Source organism: Ornithorhynchus anatinus, chromosome X2 (assembly GCF_004115215.2).
Source record: "Ornithorhynchus anatinus isolate Pmale09 chromosome X2, mOrnAna1.pri.v4, whole genome shotgun sequence".
In the NCBI taxonomy this organism is placed as follows: Eukaryota; Metazoa; Chordata; class Mammalia; order Monotremata; family Ornithorhynchidae; genus Ornithorhynchus; species Ornithorhynchus anatinus.
Genome location: NC_041750.1, coordinates 27617013 through 27637395, shown reverse-complemented (window position 1 = coordinate 27637395; position 20383 = coordinate 27617013). Strand labels below are relative to the sequence as shown.

The 20383-nt window shown below is 52.1% G+C and overlaps 1 protein-coding gene across 2 annotated transcripts in view; it reads right to left on the bottom strand.

Annotated features, from left to right (window-relative positions):
- CARMIL1 (capping protein regulator and myosin 1 linker 1) overlaps nt 1–17618 on the bottom strand; it is an 85716-nt gene extending 68098 nt beyond the window's left edge. Inside the window, exons 1-2 of one of the 2 annotated variants that reach the window (XM_029052898.1) lie at nt 17510–17618; nt 14510–14607 (exon numbers count right to left, since the gene is read on the bottom strand). In XM_029052898.1, the coding sequence (XP_028908731.1) occupies nt 14510–14607; nt 17510–17549 (138 nt within the window). In that variant the 5' untranslated portion in view covers nt 17550–17618. The remainder of the gene's footprint in view (nt 1–14509; nt 14608–17509) is intronic. The other variant, XM_029052897.1, reaches the window with a different exon arrangement.
- Nucleotides 17619–20383: the final 2765 nt, after the last annotated feature.

The following is a 20383-nucleotide window of genomic DNA, read 5'->3' as shown; positions in this document are numbered from 1 at the left end:
TTTCATCTCGTGTGTGTGTGTGTCTGTGTGTGTGTGTGTGAAGGAGGACAGGCCATATCCATATTTGATTCACTACAGGACAAAGCAGCCATTCTTTCTGAAAATTCACCTAACCGTTCAGTGTAGATGACACTTGAGGGGAACATCACCGCGTGCCCACCCAACCTCTGAGACTTCCTTATTTACCCTTCCAGAAAACAACTTCCTGCTTTGGAAAGCTCCGTGAATCTGTTGGTATTTTTACCACGGTGCTGCATGGGTTAGTCGCTGAATCCACTGAATCCGTTTACAACACAGAAGGGACAGAGAGTTTCCCGCTAGTTTATCAGCTGCCCCTCAGGCTCATTGATAACATCTCCCTAAGGCTAGCACCATCTTCAAGCCCAAAATACCTTGAGATCCAGGTGAGAAGCAGCATGGCCTAGTGGAAAGAGGCCGGGCCTGGCAGTCAGAAGGACCTGGGTTCTAATCCCCGCTCTGCCACTTGTCTGCTGTGTGACCTTGGCCAAGTCACTTAGCTTCTCTGTACCTCAGTGCTGTCGTCTGTAAAATGGGGATTAAGACTGTCAGCCCCATGTGGGACAGGGACCGTGTCCAACCTGACTAACATGTATCTACCCCGGTGCTTAGCATCAATGCCTGGCACATAGTAAGGGCTTAATAAATGCCATTTAAAAGACAAAATAAAACCAAAAAAACTTCTGCTCGTTATTTTTCATCCATTCTCAAATTCTCAAGAGAATGCAACTACTGAATACTCAGTGGTTTACATTTCTCTTTCTATTTTGATTGTAAGCCCAGTGAAGGCAGGGAAAGAGTTCTCCCAAGTGATTAGACCGGAGCTCTGCACATCGAGGTGCATAAATCGATCTGCTCAGACTTTCTCCCCTAGTACTTAGGATAGTGTCCGGAACATAATGAGCGCTGAACAAATACCATCATTAAACTGCTCCTTTCGACACCAAGGAAGTGTCCATCCAGGCTCGTGTGATTGCACAAAAGTCACACAGAGGCGCAGAAGTGAAGTGACTTGCCCAATCCTGGCTCTGCCTCTCGTCTGCTGTGCAACCTTGAGCAAATCACTCCCTTCTCTGTACCCTTTAACTTAGAGCTGGGGTAAATACAAGTTAATCAGGTCGGACACAGTCCCTGTCCCGCATGGGGCTCACAGTCTTACTCCCCATTTTACAGATGAGGTAACTGAGGCACACAGAGAAGTGAACCGACTTGCCCAAGGTCACTCAGCAGACGATAATAATAATAATTGTGGCATCTGTTAAGCTCTTACTCCGTGCCAGGCACTGTACTAAGTGCTGGGGTGGATACAGACAAATCGAGTTGGACCCGTTAATTGTCTCATGCAGGACTCACAGTCTCAATCCCCATTTTACAGATGAGGGAACTGAGGCCCAGAGAAGTGACGTGACTTGCCCAAGATCACAAAGCTGGCAAGTGAAGGAGCCGGGATTACAACACAGAACCTTCTGACTCCCAGGCTCGTGCTCTATCCTCTAGGCCAGGCTGCTCCTCCCAGCCTGGTCCCCGGCTGCTGGCCAGCAGAGAAATGAGGGCCCGGGGAGGGAGGGGGCTGACGGCCACGGGGAGCTTCATAATCTCCTTCCTCAGGAAACTGCTCTGCAAGCAGGCTGAGGAAACTCCAGGCAAATCATAAAACCCTCTTCCCTGACCCTCCCCTGCTGGGCAGACCCTCTCCCCTCCTCCATGGCCGGTTCCTGTCCGCTTCACCCTCTCTGCTCCGGCCTTCGGACCCCGGAAAGAGAGGACCCCCGGACTGCTGCTCCCAGCTCCTGAATGCTGCCTCAGCATCCCTTTCCTTCACTGTGGGATCGTGGTGCACAGACGCTCACTCTCTCTTTCACACACACACACTGACAGGTCCACGGTCACCGGGTTGGGGACAGCCCTACCTGGGACACCATCCCCTAAGCCAGCTGTCACACCGGACCATCTTGGACACCGGCCGAGTCCAGTGGGTCCAAAACATGCTGTCCCCTGGAGGCCGGCAGTTTGTGATTAAGTCAATTTAGGGCTTCCAGGTTCTGGAAACAGGTCACCAGATGACAAAGCAGGTCACCAGGCATGGGCAGACCTGGCGTGGGGAAATTGCTGCCTTGGAGGGACTCCCATCTTAAACTGGGGGGACAACAGACCTGAGCCCACCAGCATTTTTTTTCCTCATGGTACTCATTAAGTGCTTACTATGTGCCAGGCAGTGTACTAAGTGCTGGGTAGATACAAGTTAATCAGGTTGGACACAGTTCCTGTCCCGCATGGGGCTCACGGTCTTACTCCCCATTTTACAGATGAGGCGACTGAGGGACAGAACAGTGATTTGCCCAACGTGACACAGCAGACGAGTGGCAGAACTGGGATTAGAAACCACGTTCTTCTGACTCCCGGGTCCGTGCTCTTTCCACTAGGCCGCGACCGGAGTCTCCCAGAGAGAGAGGAGAGCCGTGGCGGTGCCTATACTTGCCAATAAATGTGGCGGGCTTCCATGTCGCTTCTGACCAGCAGCTTCCCAGTCTATCCCTGCCCAAGCCTCAACGCCACCTTCCTCTGAGGTGCCTTCACAGTCATGGAGGCCACCACCAGGACGGAAGATCGTGCTCTTTCCACTAGGCCACCCGGCTTCTCACATCAAAAACTTACTTCCTAGACTGCTCCTCTTCTCCAAACGGCGAAATGCAATTGACTTCAATAAGTTGACACTTGGCAACTTCCAGTGCCTTAGCCTTAGAAGCAGGTCGGTCTCTCGGAGATGGTAGTGTGGTCCAGTGGGGGGAGAGAGAGAGAGACTAGGGCTGGGAATCAGGAGATCTGGGTTTCTAGTTCCATCTCTCCAGCTCACCTGCTGTGTTAACTTGGACAAGTGGCTTCACTTCTCTGTGTGCCTCAGTTTCCTCCTCTTTTTTACCGATGGGTGAGTGACAGCCCATTAAGGTAAAGTGATCAAGGTCAGTCTATTATGACTGACAGTTCGATAGCAGGACTAGAACCCAGGTCTTCTGACTCCCAGCCCCTCGTTCTTTCCATACCATCTCACGAAACTAGGCATCCGACACGGCGGAGGAGGGGGAGGAGGCGGAGAGAAGGTGGAGGAGAACAACACTTAACAGTTGTAGAGTCACAGAGTAAAAATGCACGTTGAAAAGAAATTTCAGGAGACACCACTTGGCCAATTATGGAATTCACTCCTGGGTATAAGGGTCCTGGACCTTTTGCCAGTCTCTACCGAGTGGAGGAAAAAAATTCAGGCCTGGGAGCACAGATAATTTTAAGACAGGGTTTCAGTTCAACTCCTCGAGGGCAGAGATCGTGTCCACCAACTCTTGTATTCTCCCAAGCACTTGGTGCAGAGCGTTCTGTATACAGTAGGCACTCGGTAAATACTCCTGATTGATTCCTTAGGTTGGTGAGACATGTATCATCTGCATCAGATGATATGTGCATCACACGGTACCATCTGTCGTTCCTTTAGACCGTCAAGTCCCTCCTTTATCGACACCCGGCGAGACTTTCATGACGAACCTTTCCACTCGGCGTTCTGATCCGAACTTGCAGGGCAGACAGTTAAGAGGATTTTCTGCGTTCAGCCTAACCCCTAAAAGGCCCCGTCGTCCCATCATTTTAGTATCTCCTCAGACCCTATCATTTCTTAAACCAGCCGGCTAACAATTGATCACAGGGTGGAAGCGGAGGGTCCGCAGATTACCGAAATTTACCGATAATCCAACAGATGTGTCACCGAGAGATTTCCCCATTAAACTTCAAGCTCCTTGAGGGCAGAGGATGTGCATCTTGGGTCTGTTGGATTCTCTCCCCAGGGCTTAGTACAGTGCCTAGTGCCCAGTGGATGCTCAATAGATTGCACCGATTGAGAGTCAGCCTCCTCTGCGAGCCTTTTGCCCAACCGGCTAACGAGCCTGGAACGGAGACAGGGTTTCCCTGCAAAATTGAGGGCGGACTCTCCCTCTCTGGTCTGTGACTAATTTACGTTCAGCAGCACGAGGGCTTTTCAAAAACAACAAACAAAACCTCTGGTTTCTCCCCAGTCCTCCCATCCAAAAGCGGAGCAGTCTTCCGAGAACCGGGAAAACGGAAAAACCTCGGTCATGATCCAGTCACACCCGAACCCAGCCGCTCGGCTGGACAACGTCTCCCTTCGTGATAGACTGACCTTGTCCCAGACAGACACCCTCCCCCTCCCCGCTGACCAGCGGATGGCATGCCCAGCTCTCTTAAAGGCAAACCGACCCTTTGAAGGAGAGGGAGGGGCTTTCGTTTTTCCTCCTCTTAAAAGAGACAAACATCGCTATGAAAGAAACCTTTACTAAGCAGCTTCCCGGAGGCCTGCCAGGTTTGTGGCCGAACCAGCCCTTCCTGTTTATGCAGTAGGACAAGTCATCTCACAGGGTGACCCTTCACAGGGGCAGGGGGAACAGAACGGACTTGGGGGGAGGGGGAGAGATGGAGATAAGATTATAAATAGACCCCCTCCCCACATCCCCCCATCCACCTGCCGCTCTCGCCCTCCCCGGTTCAGCCGCTCACGACAACAGGGCAGCGTGGCTCAGTGCAAAGAGCCCGGGCTTGGGAGGCCGAGGTCATGGGTTCGAATCCCGACTCCGCCACTTGTCAGCTGTGTGACTGTGGGCAAGACACTTCCCTTCTCTGTGCCTCAGTTCCCTCATCTCTAAAATGGGGATTGACTGTGAGCCTCACGTGGGACGACCTGATTACCCTGTATCTACCCCAGCGCTGAGAACAGTGCTCTGCACAGAGTAAGCGCTTAACAAATACCAACATAATAACAGGGCCTGTACCACAACCCCAAAACGCAACCCGGGCCTGAGCCTCACAACCCATCTTCCAACAAAAAGTGAGACTGCCTCACTTGGTCCAGTTCTGCTCCCTTCTCAATCGATCATCAATCAATCATATTTATCGAGCATCTACCGTGGGCAGAGCACTTTACTAAGCACTTGAGAGAGTACGCTATAACGGAGTTGGTAGGCATTCTCCGTCTAGATGGAGTTTGCCGTCTTAGTGGGGGAGACAGACATTGATAGAAACGAATTACAGATATATGTACAGAAGTGCCGTGGGGCTGGGGTGATGGTGAATAAAGGGAGCAAATCAGGGTGACGCAGAAGGGGGTGGGAGAAGAGGAAAAGAGGACTTAGTCAGGGAAGGCCTCTTGGAGGAGATGGGCCTTCAGTAAGGCTTTGAAGGTGGGGAGAGTCATCGTCTATCGGATATGAAGAGGGAGTGGGCTCCAGGCCAGCGGCAGGAGGTGGGCAAGAGGTTGGTGGCGAGATAGACGAGATTGAGGCACAGTGAATAGGTTGGCATCAGAGGAGTGAAGTGCGCGGGCTGGTTGTAGAAGGAGAGCCACGAGCTGAGGTCGGAGGGGGCAAGGGGATTCACTGCTTTTAAGCTGATGGTAGGAAGTCTCTGCTTGATGTGCAGGTTGGAAGGGAAACCACTCAAGGTTCTAGAGGAGTGGGGAAACATGGACTGAACATTTTTGTAGAAAAATGATCTCACCCTCAGTGGGTGGAAGATTGAGGCTAATTCCGGTTGAGGAAACCCTTAGGGGATTAAAATCCCCTAAACTCCCATACCCTTTTCCTTTTCAAAGTGTGCACGGGACAGGCCAGACAGGAGACTTGGGTTTGTGTCCCAGCTCTGACACCTGGAACTGGTCATTTCACTTTTCCGAACCTCAGTTTTTTAATTTTTTTAATGGAATTTAAGTGCTTACTATATGTACCAGGAACTGTACTAAGCACTTGGGTAGATACAAGCAGGTCAGGTTGAATACCGTCCATGTGGAACTCCCAGTCTCGATCCCCATTTTACAGATGAGGTAACTGAGGCGCAGAGAAGTGAAGTGGCTTGCCCAGAACCACACGGCAGACAAGTGGAGGAACCGGGATTAGAATTTAGGTCCTTCTGGCTCCCGGGCCCGGGTTCTTTCCACTGGGCCACGCTGTTTTCCTGCTTCCTCTGCCTATTGGGGATAAGATACCCCCTCTCTCTATCTCTTGGACCGAAAGCCACGGGAACCGTGTCTAATTCGATTAGCTTGTTCTACCCCAGTCCTCAGCCTGGGTAAACACTTAATAAATACCACAGTTATTAAGGTGGATCCTTAGAAATCCCCAAGAGGGGGGGAGGTTCCTCTTTTCCACTGAGTCATGCAGTGGAAAGAGGGATAGTTAAGCTGAACGTGATAGTGGGAAGTAGCCAACAGGATTCGATAGTGCCCATCTCCTTAAGGCCTGGTACTGTTTCAAAGGCTTCTCAGGCAAGGGATTTGGGGAACAGGAAGGGGAGGACAGGATGACAGAGGGAGACTTCCTGGGCCTGGGAGGACAAAGGGTAAAGGCCCACGGTCAGATGGGAGAAGTCCTTGATAACAATTAGCATCCGGCGGCCAGCTCCCAGTGAAACTGTGCCCGGAGCAATGTGCTATGGATTAAAATTCCAGATTCCAGGGGCGTGGCTGACCCTGAAATATTTCTCTTCCTCCAGCGTTGGGGGTTTTGGCTAGCCTCTGTCTGGCAGTACAGCGCGCTGGCTATTTCCCAGGAGAGAGGAGCCCCGGCCTTGTAACAGGGTTTAGGCCTTTGCTGATTAATCTTTCCTCTCCTTTCCTGTTCCTCCCCGATCGGCCATATGAGCACGCGGGTACTTTCCTCTCACCCCCCAATCCCTTATCACAGTTGCACTCATCTTTTCTGCTTCTTTTTTTTTTTAATGGAATTTGTTAATCGCTTGTAAAGTGGTAGGCATTGTAATAAGTGCTGGGGTAGATGCAAGTTAATCAGGTCCATGTCCCACATGGGGCTCACAGTCTTAATCCTCATTTTACAGATGAAGGAACTGAGGCACAGAAGTCGAATGACTTGAGAGCAGGCATGGGCAGGTCCGCGGTCAGCCCCCGCCCACTCTGAACCCTCGACTTGGGGGGTCTCTAGACTGTAAGCTTGTGGTGGGCAGGGAATTTATCCATTATATTGTACTCTCATGTACAGTGACATGCCTGAGGTCACACAGCAGGCAAGTGGCATTAGAACCCAGGTCTTCTGACTCCCAGTCCTGTGCTCTTTTCACCGGGTCACATCACATTCACTTATTTATAATAATAAGTTTGTTGAGTGCTTATCGTGTGTCGAGCTCTGTTCTGAGAGCTGGGGTAGATACAAGCTAATCGGGTTGGACACCGACCGTCCCACATGGGGCTCGCAGTCTTAATTCCCGTTTTACAGATGAGGTAACCGAGGCACAGAGAAGTGAAGTGATTTGCCCAAAGTCACGGAGCAGACAAGTGGTACAGCCAGGATTAGTACCCATGTCCTTCTGACTCCAAGGCCCATGCTCTATCCACTAGGCCATGCTGCTTCCGCGTTCCCCAGTAGACTGAAAGCTCCTTGAAGGGCAGGAAGACGTCTTCTAGCATGCCTATCTGTCCCCACTCCCAAACCTGGTGCTGGGCTCTGCCCTCTAGACTGGAAGCTCCTCGTGGGCAGGGAACATGTCTCCCAACTCTATTGTATTGAACTCTCCCAAGCCCTTTAATACAGTGCTCTGCACGTGGTAAGCACTCAATGAATACCGTTGATCGATTGATTGAGATGGTGGGCAACTCCTAGGCCCATTTGGGAGGATCTGGACTGCGATGACACCATTTCCCCCAAACAGTTTGGGGGAACCAGAGGGAGTTAGGGTCACTGAGCTGGCCACCATGGACGCTCCTAGGCCAGCCACATCCTGAGACAAATCAAGCTGGGATCGGCGCCGAAAGCTGCTTCTGAGCAGTGCCGGTTGCTGCTGATTCTAACCCCATTCCACCCTACTGCAGATGCCGTCCCAACCCTGAACCAGGCAGCCCCTGCCGGTCTGGCAAGCCAGGAAACACCAGTCACTTAACAATAATTGTGCTATCCGTTAAGTGCTTACTCTGTGCCAAGCACTGGGCTAAGTGCTGGGGCAGATTTAAGATAATCGAATCGGGCACATTTCTTATCCCACAACGGACTCCCGGTCTGAGAGAAGTGACTGAGCACAGACTCCCCTTCTTTCTGGTCTCCTACTTCTCACTCGCGATAACTTTGATATAACTCCTTCTCCGGGAATTCCTGGGCTCTGCTCAGTAAACACCCACCTGGACAGCTGTCTGGCACTCCAGCTCGAGACTTCCCCAGTTACAGTGGCATCGGGGGTCCCTTTCCCTGCGCCATCCTTCTCACTTTGCCTCCATCATCTATCTTGCCGCCAACACCTCGCCCATCTCGCCACCCACCCCTCGTCCATGTCCCGCCTCTGGCCTGGGACACCCTCCCTCAAATCCGACGGATTTGACTGACTCTCCCCACCTTCAAAGCTTTATGGGCGGCACATCTCCTTCAAGAGGCCTTCCCTGATTAAGCTCCCCTTTTCCTCTTCTCCCTGACTGCTCCCTGTGTTCATCCCCCCTCCCAGCCCCACAGCACTTATGTGCCTATCTGTCATTTATTTATATTAACGCCTGTCTCCCCGCCTCTAGACTGTAAGTTCGTTGTGGTCAGGGAATGTGTCTGTTTCTTGTATTTTACTCTCCCAAGCGCTTAGTGCGGTGCTCTGCACACAGTAAGCATTCAATAAATACGATTGAATGAGTGAATGAATGAGACAGGGGTCAGGGGAGATCTCCCGTGGCTAAGGCTCAAATCAGCAACCACCCAGGTTATATGGCAGAGCTAATCGTGGTCCTGCCTAATGACGTGTCATTTTTCTAGCGGTCAGGTTCAAAGTCTAAGAATTTGAGAGTCTCCTTCCTTTCCGCCCTTCCGCATTATCACCTCTGCGGGACGGTCCGATTCTCCCCACTCCAGCCCCAGCTGAGATCAGGCTCGCTGTCCACCCTGGGTGGACCACCTACCCCCCGCCACCAACCCAGTAGGACACTCGCCCTCCTCTCAGTCAATGCCCTCTTTAGACTGTTCCCCGCCCCCCCCCCCGCGGACTGTAAACTCGTTGTGGGCAGGGAATGTCTGTTTATTGTTATATTGCACTCTCCCCAGAGCTTAGTACAGTGCCCCGCACACGGAAGCGCTCGATAAATATGGCTGACTGACAACGCTCTTTCTCTCCGCCACCCGATCGGAAGCCCCTCAAGGACAAGGACAATGTCATTTGTTACTTCGAGGGTCGGGTCCCGAGCCCCCAGTTTGGAGCCTGCACACATCTAGTGTCCAATAAATACTTACAAGGAAGATGGCGGTAACCTGCTGGCCCTTAGGCCCTCACCTCTGGGGAAAGCCCCACGTGACCCCCCACGTGGCTTTCTCTTGCCCCAGCCTTCACGGCCCAGACCCCAGGCCCTCTCTCTCTGTCCAGGGAGAGCAGGCCCCTCGCGGGCTGCTAGGGAGGTAGGGAAGGTGCAATCTGGGCCTATGAATCAGCCATCCACTTCCTCATTTCCTCAGACCACGCCACGTCCGAGGCCGCTCGCTTTTTTCTTCCCCCCCCCCACTTAGGCCTTTTAGACTTCCTCTACAACCCCCGGGCTTCCTTCCAGGGCTCCATTCATGGCAGCACGCCACAGACTCGAAAACGCTTTTGAGTTCTCTGTTGTCCGAGCGTGTCCGGGGAGCTGGGAGGGGCAGGCCTTAGCCGCCCCACAAATGGGGAAACTGAGGTGCGGAGTGGACAAGAATCTCAACCGAAGGTCGAGTCAAGACTAGAGTCTCATGCTCATTCAGATCACTCCTTCCCTAGTAACGACATGGAAGTTCCTCGAAGGATGTGACGATCCTTTGTACGTCGACCAATGCTGTTCAACTGAGCGCGGGACCCTGAGCTGAGCGCTTGGGAAAGGATGTGTTCCTTACCCTCAAGTTCTTCCATAACCTCACGGGGGGGGGGCGGCGGACAGGTAAAAATGTCACAACAGTGAGAGCAGGAAGAACAAGGAGGTGCAAATCCAACCCGACGAAAGAGCTAAATCAATACTCGGACCAGAGAGCTGAAGGTGTGTGAGAATGCAAGTGCCATGGACATTGTGGCTAAGGGGTGACTCGCCTAGGACGCTGGGAGTTGCCCAGGATTTGCCCGTGCGCTTGGATTTGCACGTTTTATTCAGCCCTCCCTCAGCCGTACAGCACTTTTGTACATCCCCTTAATTTATCTTTTTATATTAATGTCTGTCTTCTCCTCTAGGCTGTAAGCTCACCCATGGGCAGGGAATCTGTCTGTTATACTGTTACATTGTACTCTACCAAGCGCTTAGTACAGTGCTCTGCCAGTAAATACCACTGAATGGATGAATAAATACCACTGATTGATGGAAGGCGCTCCCAGTGCCCACACGGGCAAACCCCGACGGGACTGCCCAGCCTGGAGAAAGCTGTGCCACCCCAAAATCCCCAAGACACCAGGAGGAGAAGTTTGGCTTAGTGGGCAGAGCACCGGCCTGGGAGTCAGAAGGACCTGGGTTCTAAGTCCAGCTCTGCCACTTGTCTGTTGGGTGACCTTGGGCAAGTCACTTCACTTTTCTGGGCCTCACCTGTAAAACGAGGATTAAGAGTGTGAGCTCCATGTGGGACAGGGACTGTGTCCAACCTGATCAACTTGTATCTACCCCAGCGTTTAGAACAGTGTTTGGCAGAGAGTAAGTGGTTAACAAGTACTATAATTATTCTTATTATTAGGAGACAGACTGGAATTTCTAAATGAGAGGCAGCCCGGGGCAGCTCAGCCAGGTGACTAAGAGGGTTGAATGCCTGTGGCCCAGAGAGGAGAAGAACATCAAGGAGTGTGGCCGGTGAATAAGCCCTGCCGGTGTGCTTACCTCCCGGTCATTAACGTGTCTATGGTTGGGAACAGCTACGGCTCACAAGGTTCAAAATGCTCCTCAAGCCCTCCCCTGCGATCCTCCCCCACCACTTAATAAGGAGACACCAAAGGGCTGGTGGTTGCCTTTATTAAAATCGCCGACAGCCACAATAATTTATGACCTTCATCCCCAAAAGAGGGATTTCTTTTCAACTTTACAGCATAGGCTAAGGTTGCTGGCCTTTCCTCCAAGAGGCCTCCCTAAGCCCTCCTTTCCTCTTCTACTTCCTTCTGCGATGCCCTGACTTGCTCCCTTTATTCATCCCCCCGCCCAGCCCCATAGCACTTATGCACATATCTGTAATTTTATTTATTTCTATTAATGTCTGTCTCCACCTCTAGACTGTAAACTCGTTGTAGGCGGGGAATGTGTCGGCTTATTGCGATATTGTACTTTCCCAAGCTCTTAGTACAGTGCTCTGCGTGAAGTAACTGCTCGATAAATACGACTGAATGAATGAACGCATAGAGAAGCAGCTTACTTGGGTAGAGCACAGGACCCACGATATGCCACATAACATTTCTCCTACACCCTCTCCCTTCTGCATCCCCTTTTCACTTGGATCAGTACCTTTTAAGCGCTTGATATTGATCCCACCATCAGCCCTACAGCACTTTTGTAGATAGCATAATTTATTTTCATGTCGATCTCCCCCTCTAGACTGCAAGCCGGTTATGGGCAGGGACTGTATTGTACTCTCCCAAACGCTTAGTAAAATGCTCGGCACACAGTACGTACTCAGTAAAGACCACTGGTTGATGAGGCTTAGAGTCTAAGAAGGAGGGAGAACAGGCATCGAATCCCCACTTTCCAGATGAGGAAACTCAGGCACGGGGAAGGGAAGTGTCTTGCCCAAGGTCACACAGCCTGCAAGGGGTGGAGCTGGTTTTAGGACACAGGTTGCAAGTTGCAGTGAGCACTTGGAAAAGTACGACAGAAGCCCAAGACGCATCCTCTCCCCATCAGGGTCTCTTAACGGGCCATATAAATTCAAACAGACCGAGACCCGGGCCTCAGGGAGCTTGTCGTGCAAATCTCAACCTCGACTTCCAACACTGTTCCAACTTGTGGCTTTCCATTACACACACCCACCCTAAACCAGCAACAACGCTGCCGTGTGCACGGCTCTGTACTAAGTGCTCAAGCAATCGAGCCAAGATCCCACCGGCCAAGCCTGAGCCTGAAATTCCAGGAGGCCTCACCCAACCAGGGAAATCCGCTGTCATGACGCGGAAACCCAGTCCGGCCGAACGGCAGCTAATCGGTCCCCGCGCCGATGACTGGGGAGATAACGAGAGCGTTTTGTCGTAAGCCAAAAGTCAATGGCGTTTTACCGCTCCAACGACTCCATCGTCCTACCCCAGGTCTGGGGCTTTCGAAGTCACAGCCTCCTCTCGGGCCGTGCACGCAACTCCCTCTGACCCCTTCTGCAGGCGCTGGCCTTTCATCTTTCCACTGCCATAATTAAAATTAGAGCAATAACAATAATAAAAAGTGGCTAAGCGCTGACTATTTGCCAAGCACTGTATTAAGCTCTTGGATAGATAAAATAGTTAGTCTACCAATTCACAGACTAAGGGGGAGGAATAATAATAATAACTGTGGTATTTTTTACTCTTACTTACTGAGCCAGGCACTGTACTAACCACTGGGGTGGATACAAGGAAATCCGGTTGGACAGTCCCTGTCTCACAAGGGGCTCACAGTCTTAATCCCCACTTAATAGTCGCTGAGAAGTGAAGTGACTTGCCCAGGGTTACACAACAGACATGTGGCGGAGCCGGGATTAGAAGCCAGATCTCTAAGGAGAAGCAGGGGAAAGAAGAGAAGGGGAACCGATATCTTATCCCCCATATACCTTCTATTCACCCCAGCCTCAGCTCCACAATACTTATTATTATGGTACTTGTTAAGCACTTACTCTGTTTCAAGCCTTGTTCTAAGCACTGGGGTAGAGTTAATTAGGTCAGACATAGTCCCTGTCAACATGGGGCTCTCGTTAAGTAGGAGGAAGAACAGGCTTTGAATGCCATTTTGCAAATACAGAAACTGAGGCACAGAGAGGTTAAGTGACTTGCCACGGGTCACACAGCAGGCAGCTGGCAGAGCAGGCATTAGAATCCGGGTCCTCTGACTCCCCGGCCCGCGCTCTTTCCACTGGGCCAGGCTGTTTCTCAAATCTGTAATTTATTGATTCCTATTAATGTCTGTTTCCCCCCTCTAAACTGTAATCTCCTTGTGGGCGGGGATCGTACCTACCAATTCTGTTGAAGTCTACTCTCCCAAGTGCTTAGTTCAGTGTTCGGCACACAGGGAGCGCTCAATAAATGCCACCGATTGATCTACAGATGAGGAAGCTGAGGTCCAGAGAAGTTAAGTGACTTGCCCAAGGTCACGCAGCAAGCAGGTGGGAAGGCTGGGATTAGGCCCAGATCTCCTGACGCCCTGTAAGTAGGACAGTGGGGACCTGTGCTCTTTCCACCGGGCGAGGCTGATTCTGAAGGCAGACTCTCTTACCAGGAAGGAAATTCCGACTCCACAAGGGAGCTACATAAATTCTCCCAGGAAGCAGTCTTTTTCCCCAGGAAGGCGATCACCACGGGGGCCCACAAGATAGGCGGCAACCCAGACTTGACATTGGGCTCCAGCCACCTTTCCTGTGAGGACTGGCAACCATAAAACCTGGTGACAAGTCCCACAGTGGAGACTGTAAACTCCTTGAGGGCAGGGGAAGTGTCTATCAACTCTGACACAGTGAACTCTCCCACAGTAGGTGCGATAAATACCACTCATGGACTGCTTGATCTCCTTTTATCTTCACCGTATCATTACCCACATTTTACAGGGGAGGAAAGGGAGCCCAGAGAGGTGAAGTGACTTGTCCGAGGCCACACAGTGGACCGGTGGCAGAGTCTGGATTAGAACCCGGGGCTTCTGACTCCCAGGCCTCTCCTCTCTCCATCGGGCCGTGCCGCCTCCTTAATTTGCATCCAAATTACAGTCCAGAAAATGGAACCATTGTGTCATTAGACCATTGAATACTTTATTATTATTAACTATCATTATTGACTATTATTAACAATTATTAATAATAATAAAGGTATTGGCTAAGCGCTTACTATGTGCCAAGCACTGTTCTAAGCACTGGGGTAGATAGAAGGTAATCAGGTTGTCCCGTGTGGGACTCACTGTCTTAATCCCCATTTTACAGATGAGGGAACTGAGGCACAGGGAAGTGAAGTGACTTGCCTAAAGTCACACAGCTGAGAAGTGGCGGAGCCGGGATTAGAACCCACAACCTCTGACTCCCAAGCCCGTGCTCTTGCCACTAAGCCACGCTGCTGCTCAAGTTTTAAGTTACTCTGCAGCTATTAATCAATCAGTGGTATTTATTGAGCGCTTACTGTGTGCAGAAACCGTACTAAGCACTTGGGAGAGGACAATAGAACAGATGGCAGACACATTCCCTGCCTTCAAGAAGCTTACAGTCTAGAGGAGGAGTTTACAGTCTACAAAAGGAAGAAAACGTTTGTCATATTACACCCAGGAGGAGGGGAACTTTTCCAGGGCATCACATTTACACTTGAAAGTATAATCCCTTACCAGGACTTTGTTTTCCACTTTGTCTCCCTTGATTTCTAGTTTCACTTTCTTCTTCACCGCAATTTTAATCTTCCGGCCAATGACATCCTTTATGCTTTCTGAAATAAAAGAACAGACTCATCACCCCCTATCATAAACAGGGAAGGCGGAAGAGAATGGCAGGGAGAGACTTAATTCTTTTTCCCTCCGGTCGTGAGAGGGAAAATTTGCACCGACCAAGATGGCCCCTCCGTTCCACTGCCATATCTGACCCCTGTCAGGCCGGCTGAATCTGTTTGGGTTTCTCTTCTCGTCCCCTCTACCCTTTCAGGGTGTCAGCTTTCCAGTCCAGACACTCACCCTGTTTTCTTTCCATTGAAACACACCTAGCCCCTCCTTCCCCCCCCCCCGCTCACCGGGACTCACGCTTTCAGATTTATTTTCCAACAAAGCACTTCCATCTAGAGTAGTTCTGGCCTTATCAACTCCTGTCCTTCCAGGGACAAGGCGTAAAGCATCTGGTCAGATTTTGGGGTGTGGGGGAACCTTTATCTGGTTAGGGGAGGGGGCCTGGGATCTAGACTCCAGTTTCAGGGAGTCATACAGCACTGCGGAGTGAGGTGGAGGAGGTAGAGTCAGGCCAACGCCAGATGCTGCTATGTCTCCTCTCTACCATCTTTTATCGTATGATCCCAAAAGCTCAGGCCAGTACTCAGCCCTTAATAATAATAATACTAACCGTGGTGTTTTCTAATGCTTACTATGTGCCGGGCACCGTGCTCGGCACGGGGGTCTGTAGAAGGCAGTCAGGTTGGACGCAGTCCCTGCCCCACATGGGGCTCACGGTCTTAATCCCATTTTACAGATGAGGGAACGGAGACACAGAGAAGTCAAGTGACTCGCCCAAAAAGTCACACGGCGGACAAGTGGCGGAGCTGGGATTAGAACCCAGGTCCTTCTGACGCCCTGCCCCGTGCTCTATCCACTTGGCCATGCTGTTTCTCTTTATTGGCCCCCGCCAGGTGCCAGCAAAGACTAATGACGTTCAGGAGGAGGAGAGAAAGAGGAAGAGGAGGAGGCGGACAATAGGAGTGGACACCACACGGCACTCTAAAATCAGTCTATTAGAAACGCCCATTTCCCCTCCGACCACAGGCACGATCGAGAATGGGGAAGTGGAAGCAGGATGAGGCCACTTCTCTGACGTCAGCCAGACAATCGTATTTATCGAGCTGTTACTCTGTGCAGAGCACTACACCAAGCACTTGGGAGAGTATAGTATACAGTTTATAACAATATATAACAGAGTGCAGTACAGAGTACGGTACAGCAGTGCAATAACTGACACATTTCCTGCCCACAGTGAGTTGACGGTCTAGAGGGGGAGACGGCGTGTGACCTTGGGCAAGTCACTTTACATCTCTGTGTCTCAGTTACCTCATCCACAAAATGAATTTGAGACTTTGAGCCCCATGAGGGACAGGGCTTGAGTCCAACCCGACAACTTTATATGGATCCCACGGCTACGTACAGTGCCCGGCACAGAGTAAACACTTTACGAGCACCATGAAAAAAGGAGAGAGCCCCACACAGAAGTTCCCAAGACAATCAATCGTATCTATTATTAACCATAATAATAGTTATTATTATTATTATTATTATTATGGTACCAAGCACTGTTCTAAGTGGTAGATACAAGGTAATCGGGTTGTCTCACGTGGGGCTCACAGTCTCAATCCCCATTTTACAGAGGAAGTAACTGAGGCACGGAGAAGCGAAGTGGCTCGCCCAGGGTCACACAGCTGATGAGTGGCAGAGCTGGGATTAGAACCCACGACCTCTGACTCCCAAGCTAGTGCTTTTTCCACGAAGCCCAGCGCTTAGAACGGTCTTGGCACATAGTAAGCGCTTAACGAATACCATCATTATTCCAAGAGAGGGAATCGATCAATCAGCGCTTCTTATTGGGCACCAACTACGCGCAGAGCACTGTGCTAAATACGACAGAGTCGGCAAGACACATTCCCCCGCCCACCAGCGAGTTTACACCTCTCCCGTCTCCCACGCTTCTAAAGAAGGAAAGGGGGTTTTCCCCCAGTGAACGCCCCAAGATTAAGGAAACCAACCCCGCTCCCCGACAGAGAACTCTCTCTTCCAACCCTCCCTCAGACTGGGAATCCCAGGTGGGGCCAGGGTTGGGTCCGATCTGATGATCCGCCCCAGTGCTCAGCACAGAGTAGGAGTGAATAACTACCACCGTCATTTTCACTGGGACCCCCAGGGTGGGAGCCAAACCAAGTGCCCCATGCCCCCCCCCCCCAGACGGCCCGGTGCCCCCCAGTTCTCCCTGCCACAAAACTTCCCTGCCCGAATCACACCACCCGGGCCAGCTTCCTCCCCCCCCATCGGTGCCAATGGGTGGTCTGAAAGGGAGTGGGGGGCAAAGAGGGGGTGCTGGGATTACCCCAACGATGCCCAACTGGGGGATGCCCCTGGAGGGGCCCCCCTGGAGGCCCGTGGGCAGAGATCCTGCCTACCAACTCCCTACAGGGGACTGTCCCAAGTGCTTCGTGGAGTGCTGCGCACCCAGGGAGCGCTCCCCAATTGCCCTCCTCTGATTGATTGGTAGGATTGACAGGCAAAGGCTTTGGCCTGCTGTCTGGGGTCGGGGGAGGCACAGACCCTCCCCCAGCTATGGAGGGGTGGGTTACGATCTCTGTTACAAGAAACCCCCCTTCCGAGACCCCCCACCATCCCCTTCCCCCCCCCCCCAAATCAGCCCCATCCCGGCTCCCCCGCCTGGCCGGGGGATGTCAAGGGCGGGGAGGACCCCCTCCTTGGGGGGAAGGGGGTGTCCGGGAGGGGGGGGATGGGGAAGGGGGGGGTTTCCAGCCGGGGGCTGACGTCAGAGACCCCCCTCCCCGCCCCCTCCCGGGACCTGTGGGCGCCAGGGCAACGGACGCAGGCGCCAAGGCGGGGGTCTCCTGCATCCCCTCCCCCCTCGACCCCCGCGGACCTCACCTAGCAACTCGCGGGGCAGGGTCGCCCCCTCTTCGGCCATCCTGGGGCGGCCGGGGTCCCCCCGGTCGGCTGGGAGCCCGGCCGGCCTGGGGCCCGGGGGGGGGGGGGAGGGAGGGAGGTCCGGGAAGGCCGGAGGGCCGCACGGAGGTGGCGGGAGAGGGGGCGCGGGGCGGCTACATGCTGCGGTGCTGGAGGGCGGAGGGCGGGAGCAGGGGAGGGGGCTGGAGGCCGCTCCGGCTCCTCCTCCTCCTCCTTCTCCTCCTCCTCCTCCTTTTCCTGCTCTTCCTCCTCCCTCTCCCGGCTCCACACACCTCCCGGGCCTAGGTGCCTCTTCCTTCTCCTCTCGAGCGCTTCGCACGTCCCCTCATCCCTTCGACCCTATTTACTGAGCGCTCACGGGGTGCAGAGCCCGGGACCGAGCGCCCGGAAAGTACGATTCGGCCACAGATAGAGACGATCCCTGCCCCCGGAGGGGCTCAGCATCGTCATCATCTTTCCCAGCCGGAATACATAATAATAATAAGGGTGGCATTTGGGAAGCGCTTACTACGTTCCAAGCGCTGGGGTGGATACAAGGTTAGCAGATGCGTCCCCACCCCCTGACCGCTCCCCAGACCGACTTCACCCCCCAAAACCTCTCGGACCCGCAGGGGCTGGGGAGGAAGGGGGATCCGGGGTGGGGGGGGGGGGTCTCTCCGGCCGATAATAATAATATTCAGGATGGTATTTGTTAAGCGCTTACTCTGTGCCAAACACTGTTCTAAGCTCATGGGGTGATTCAAGGTTGTCCCACGTGGCGCTCGCAGTCTTAATCCCCATTTTCCAGACGAGGGAACTGAGACCCAGAGAGGTGAAGTGGCTTCCCCAAGGTCACACGGCAAGCCAGTGGCGGAGCCGGGATTAGAACCCAAGACCTCTGACTCCCCAGCCCGGGCTGTTGCCACTGAGCCACGCCGCTTCTCTAAAAGGAGAAGAGTTGCTAAGTGAGGCAGAAAAAGACGGGCCCTCCACCACCATCACCACCACCATGTTTCCGTCTGGCTGGAAAATAAGGAACTGAAGCAGTCACGCTGCGACAGGGGTGGTTCCAAAACTGACATCGTTCAATCAACAGTATTTATTGAGCACTTACTGGGTGCAAAGCACCGTACTAAACATCTGGAGAAGGACGAGTAGCCTGGATCCCTGTCTTTATGAGGCAGTCTAGCTTCATGGAAAGAGCCCGGGTTTGGGAGGCCCAGGTCGTGGGTTCCAATCCCGGCTCCGCCTACTTGGCAGCCGTGTGACTTTGGACAAGTCGCTTCGCTTCTCTGTGCCTCAGTGACCTCCTCTGTAAAATGGGGATTAAGACTGTGAGTCCCACGTGGGACAACCTGATTACTTTGTACTCTCCCCAGCGCTCAGAACAGTGCTTGGCGCGTAGTAAGCACTTAACAGATACCATTATTATTTAAGGAACTTACAGTCCAGAGGGGAGACAGACATCAAAATAAATTACGGGGGGAGAAGCAGCAGGGTTACGGGAGAGGGAGTGGAATGAGGACCTAAATGCAGGTGATGATGTTCTTACAGTCTTGTGATCAATTAATCAATCAATCAATCATTCAGTGGTATTTATTGAGCACTCTTCTAAATGCTTGGGAGGGTATAAGAGGGTATAAGAGAAGCAGCGTGGCTCAGTGGAAAGAGCCCGGGCTTGGGAGTCAGAGGTCACGGGTTCGAACCCCAGCTCCACCACTTGTCAGCTGTGTGACTTTGGGCGAGTCACTTAACTTCCCTGGTCCTCAGTTCCCTCATCTGTCAAATGGGGATTAAGACTGTGAGCCCCACGTGGGACCACCTGATCACCTTGGAGCCCCCCAGCGCTTAGAACAGTGCTTTGCACACAGTAAGCGCTAAACAAATAGCATCATTAGTAGTAGTAGTAATAGCATTACAATACAGAGAATCGGCAGACCCGTTCCCTGCCCATAATGAGTTTACAGTCTTGAGGGGGGGGACAGACATTAATATGAATAAATAAGGAGATCCAATATCTTCTTCCTGAGCTAAATCAGAATGAGCTTCTCAAGAAAACTACTTTCATTCCAGATCTGTGGCCAAAGAGGGCTTTTCTGACCCATAACAAAGAAGTTTCAGAAATAAGGTCCCTGGGGGTCCCAGCCCGTGTTAACTCTGGGAAATGTGAACAAAAGATTTTTTTTCTTCTCGGCGAGCTTGCGTTGGACAGGATAAAGGATGCACTGTACTGTACAGAGAGTCCTGAAACGCTGGGCCCACTGGCTCTCGTGAGAGGAGCTGTGAGTTCAGGCAAAGGACTGGCTCCCCAGATCAATCAATCCATCAATAATAATAATAATGGCATTGGTTAAGTGCTTACTATGTGCCAGACACTGAACTAAGTGCAAGCACATCAGGTTGGACACAATTCCTCTCCCACACGGGGCTCACAGTCTTAATCCCCATTTTACAGATGAGGAAACCGAGGCCCAAGGAAGTTGTGACTTCCCAAGGCCACATACCAGACAAGTATCAGGTGCGGGATTAGACCCCGTGACCTTCCGACTACCGGGCCAGGGCTTTATCCACTATACCATGCCATAAAAAAAATAATAATAATAAAAATATAACCAGATCAGAGGCAGTCCTGGTTTCTCATGGACCTTGCCATTTTAGTGAGAGCAGCTATCTTAGCCTATTCTACAGATGAGTAAACTGAGGCCCAGAGGTTTGTGGGAGCATGCAAGCGACACCCCGGATTAGAACTCGGCTCTTTTGACTCCCAATCTCAGGGTCTCTCCACTAATATTTTCATGACTATTTGCGGCACCAGAGAGTGCGAGACTCAGAGGTCGTCCAAGAGAATCCTTTATC